The following is a 4,449-nucleotide window of genomic DNA, read 5'->3' as shown; positions in this document are numbered from 1 at the left end:
TTTAACAAATAAATTGTCATCTCCTAATGTCAAGCTGACCACGTTGAGAGCCTAGACACATTGATAAATTATTTCTTTCCGTGTAGATCTTAATTGAGATAGTAAAATTGCATCTAGATCAGCAGGAATGACTAGATTTGATCTTTGGCAAGAAATATAACGGCAATATTTTGGCAACTGCTGGACTATATCACATTAAACAGATACTAAGAACAGATATGAATTGACATGCAATAGTATCCAAACCAGGGTCGATACCCCATCCCTGTAAAATGAACTAATCAGTAAAGGACGTGGGAGAAAATGCTTACAGTCCTCTGTTCCGTTGGGGATGCATTTGCAAGAGCAGATGCCAAAGCCCCGATTGGCTGAGGCATTCTCACATCACGCAAGGGCATATTACCCATTTCATATGGGACAGAGCGCATACCCCCAGCCACACCTTGCATGGGACCATCTGGCATTCCATGCCCAGGAGGATAACGGTACGCACGTCCCCTTGGAAGCATCTGAACCATAGAAATTACGTAACAATCGAAGAAATGGTTTGGAGATTAAAAAGAAAGAAGGCACAAGTTAAAGCATTAAAAACCTGTTGCTGCATTACTGGAACTGGTTGTGGGTTCTGCTGCATCGGAACAGTATTGGAGCGTCTGCCACCAGGACGTGGACCTTGCTGCCCTTGCTGAACCAGAGGCAGAAAGACATTTGGCATGAGAGGCCCAGCAGGCCTCATACCAGGAACAAGTTGCTGTTGATACCCAAATCCAGGCTATAAAATCAGGCAAAAGAATTGTCAATATCCTTAGCCAAGAAAATCGCCTACACCTTAAATCAGTGATGATATTACATTGATGACAACACTTCAAATTTAGTTGCATGTCAAGAAACATATAATCAAATATTTGATCTGTTTAATTGGCATATGTCAATTCTATAGATGATCCCAGAATCCCAGATTCAGATGCCAGATTCACTAATAAAAGCCGTTCCACCATTTTTGAGCTTTCACCCTTGAAAGGAATTCTTTGTGTCACTCTCTCTCTCTCCCCCTTCTCTCTCTGTAAGCATCTCTGCATGTGCGAGGGAGAAGAAAGTGCAGGGATCACAAAGCACAAGAAAGCAAAAGAAAAAAAAATGCAATCTGTATTGACCCATTTTTATCATTATCTTTCTTCATAAAATTCGTATATTAAATCGATCTTTTCAATTTTCTGTTGCCTCAAACCCCTAAAAATTAGTGCAGGTTAAATAATTTTCTCATCCATTAAATAAAATCCAGGTTATAAAAATGAATGCAGAAGCTTCATACTTGCAACACAAAAATCAGGAAGCAAGTTTGAATTGATAACCTCTTCAAGAATAAGAATATATATAGTAAAAATCAAACACCAGTTATGTTTTTAAGGACAAAATTATCTAATAATATGAACATCAAAATCATCTTGCCGTCAGAAATTTCAAACTGTAACAATATGAAGATATAATTACTTGTGGAGGAATCATGGCAGGTGGAGGTTGCCCATAGAATATATGTTGCCCTAGACCAGGACCACCCGGGGCATACATTGGCATACGAGGAGCGACTGTAGGTGCCATAGTAATCGGTCGTACTTGAGAAAATTGAGCCTGGATAAAATGATTTGGAAAAACAACATATTCATATATTTATTATTTTTATTGACAATGTATGCCATAAACTGAAAATATACAGATCAACATAAAAGAAATGCATTAAAATCACAAGCAATTAAATCATTGAAGAAGCAGCAGAAAGTTTTTACCTTTCAACGTGGAGAATGAAGATAGCAGCAGTATTAAAGTGCATTATATGTTGCATATAGCAACAAGGCAATGTTTAGCCCTTAAATTTTTTAATTTTTAGTTTTTATTTATTTTCAATTTTCCCATCAGCTTCTGGAATAATAGATTAAATAGGAGCCTAGGAAATACCTGTAACCGTGCTCTTCTATCTTCTTTCCTTTGAGCAGGGGCAACATAAAGAGGTTTGCTAACAATAATCTTGCCATTCATTTCTAAGAGCTAAAACAACATACAAATAACTGTTAAAATTTCCTTCTTTGAAGGATGACTGGCTCAAGATGTCTTAATGAGGAGAATACTTACAGCTCTAGAAGCCTCTTCAGGCGATAAGAAAGCAACAAAACCAGATCCTCTGCTTATTCCTTTCGGATCTCGCATCACCTATACGAAGGATTAGTACAATTTTCACAAACTGCAGCTGATTAACACACTTATAAATTGTCTATAGTCTATAGTGACATTCCCAACCAGAAGCAGAAACATCTACCAACCTTGCATGATGTTATCGATCCAAATGGAGAGAACACTTCCCTAAGCTCATCATCTCCAATGCTATCATCCAGATTTTTGACATATAGGTTGGACCCCTGTGATTTATCAACTGCTTCCTTCACACTCTGCTCAAATTGGAGTTTCAATTCTAGCTCCCTCTCAGATTTCTTTTGGGCCCTTCCAACAAACCAATCCTTGTTATCAAATTTCTTACCATTAAGCAACTCAACAGATCTAGCAGCATCCTCTGCATTCTCAAAGTTTACAAATCCGAAACATTTTGACTTTCCATCTTCATTTCTCATCACAACAACACTGGTGAGTAATCCATATTCACCAAATATCTTCCTCAGGTCTTCTTCAATTGTTTCTTCAGACATGTTCTTCACAAACACATTCGTAAATTTTGTCTTGTCTACTGACATCTCTCTTTCTTGCTTTCGAACAAAAGGTCCTACATAAACTTGTTTTCCATTCAAAAGCATACCGTTTAGATTCTCTATAGCATTTTGGGCAGCTTCCTCACTAGTGAATTGCACAAAACCATAGCCCTTCGATTGACCGGAAGCATCTGTTGCTACTTTGCACGACAGAACATTCCCAAATGAAGAAAATGTCTCGTGTAGTGCTTTGTGATCAATTTCTTTGTCCAAATTCTGCCACGGTAAACATGTAAGAGAAGTGGCGAAAAGACTTGTAGAAATCAAAAGAAAAAAGATATGTATAAATACCTTAATAAATATGTTCCCAGCACCGCTTCTGCGCACACTGGGATCTCGATGAGAATACATTATCCTAATAGGTTTTCCATTGAGAGGAGTGAAGTTCAGCTCCTCCAAGGCTCTCTCCGCTGTCATGAATGTAAAAGCATTATTATTGACAATTAAACGACCGTCACCCAACTAAAACATGCCCCTGGGAGGCTAAAAAGTGTGAAATTTGAATATGAAAATGAAAAATGGGCTTCATAAAACCAACTGGGCAATACAAATTTAAAAATAAATGGAAGATTGTAACTTAACCAAAACTTTATGGGCTATCAATTGCAGTTTACAAGTTTTCCCAAGTTGTGATTTTCTGGGACTACCTTGGAAATCGAAGAATATCTTACCACAGAAAAAAAATTGACCAGTTTCCATCAAATGTGATCTTGCATTCAAAAATTTAATAGGCAAATATTTGTATGTACATAATTTTCAAACGTGAAGTCAAGATCACCGCAGATAGTAAAAGGGAAAATTTTCATTGTGTGATCTAAAACACCGGACTCGCAAATAGTTTCAAGCATATACAGGATACCTTAAACTGGAAACTGGGGCATTCACAGCTTAAACAAACTATTGAGAATTGATCATTAGTTAATGTTAAACAATTACATATTTGAAGCATAAAACCACCATGTCATCAGAAGCATATGTGCACAATCATTATATGCAGCTATGAACCAAGTAGCAACAGCTACGCTAGATTAATGAATCAATATTCTGGTTCTCCTATACACAGGTCCTTTCTCTGATTGTACTAAACTAATATTTATATTCATGTTCAGAAAATTCACAGTTAATTTTGAACATACATCGTACAAATCATCTTTGAAAATCCACTTTCCTGTCGCAAGTTCCAATAACAAAATCAAGCATAGCGATTACCACTAAAATGAAATTATTAGGAATAGTAATCAAATATAAATTACGAACCATCTTGACGGTTTCCGTAGTTGACATAACCATACCCAAGTGACCGCCCGATAGTCAGGTCCCTACAAACCCTAACAGATACTACATCTCCCATCTGGGAAAAGAGATCATAGAGTTGCGAATCCGTCACGTTTACGTCGAGGTCACCCACGTACAGCGACGTCACAAACTGGGCGCTTCCAGCAGCCCCCGCAGTCACTGCCTGCATCTGAACCTGCGTCGCCATCTCAGTCCAAAAACCTTTAAAGAAATTTTTTTCCCCCTTCTACGGAGAGTTTTCTTCTTCTTTTTTTTTTTTTTTTTGGTATTTTTTCTTTTCACTTCCCTCTCCTCTTCTTATTTTCAATCAAAAAGAAAGAACACGCAAATCGAATTTAATCTGCTTGACTGCAGGTGAAAAAGAATATCAGATTGTACGGATTTAGGTTTTTTTTTT

General features: G+C 37.4%; 1 protein-coding gene across 1 annotated transcript; it reads right to left on the bottom strand.

The window, feature by feature from the left end:
* Positions 1–266: 266 nt before the first annotated feature.
* Positions 267–4,449, bottom strand: LOC111388827 (polyadenylate-binding protein 2-like). The gene is made up of 8 exons (XM_023013639.1): positions 4,014–4,449; positions 3,048–3,166; positions 2,316–2,972; positions 2,128–2,205; positions 1,954–2,043; positions 1,492–1,629; positions 593–772; positions 267–509 (listed from the first exon to the last, which is right to left on the bottom strand). The coding sequence occupies exons 1-8, from the start codon at positions 4,237–4,239 to the stop codon at positions 282–284; spliced, it is 1,716 nt and encodes a 571-aa protein (XP_022869407.1). The 5' UTR covers positions 4,240–4,449; the 3' UTR covers positions 267–281.

Source organism: Olea europaea, chromosome 3 (genome assembly GCF_002742605.1).
Source record: "Olea europaea var. sylvestris chromosome 3, O_europaea_v1, whole genome shotgun sequence".
NCBI lineage: Eukaryota > Viridiplantae > Streptophyta > Magnoliopsida > Lamiales > Oleaceae > Olea > Olea europaea.
The sequence above is the reverse complement of the archived record's forward strand: the minus strand, read 5'-3'. Positions and strand labels throughout refer to the sequence as shown.

Coding starts and splice junctions, on each gene's coding strand:
- LOC111388827 (XM_023013639.1), bottom strand. CDS start 4,239: ATGGCGACGCAGGTTCAGATGCAGGCAGTGACTGCGGGGGCTGCTGGA. Junction 3,167..4,013: donor CTACGGAAACCGTCAAGATG/GTTCGTAATTTA, acceptor CATTCATGACAG/CGGAGAGAGCCTTGGAGGAG. Junction 2,206..2,315: donor GATCGATAACATCATGCAAG/GTTGGTAGATGT, acceptor TCCTTCGTATAG/GTGATGCGAGATCCGAAAGG.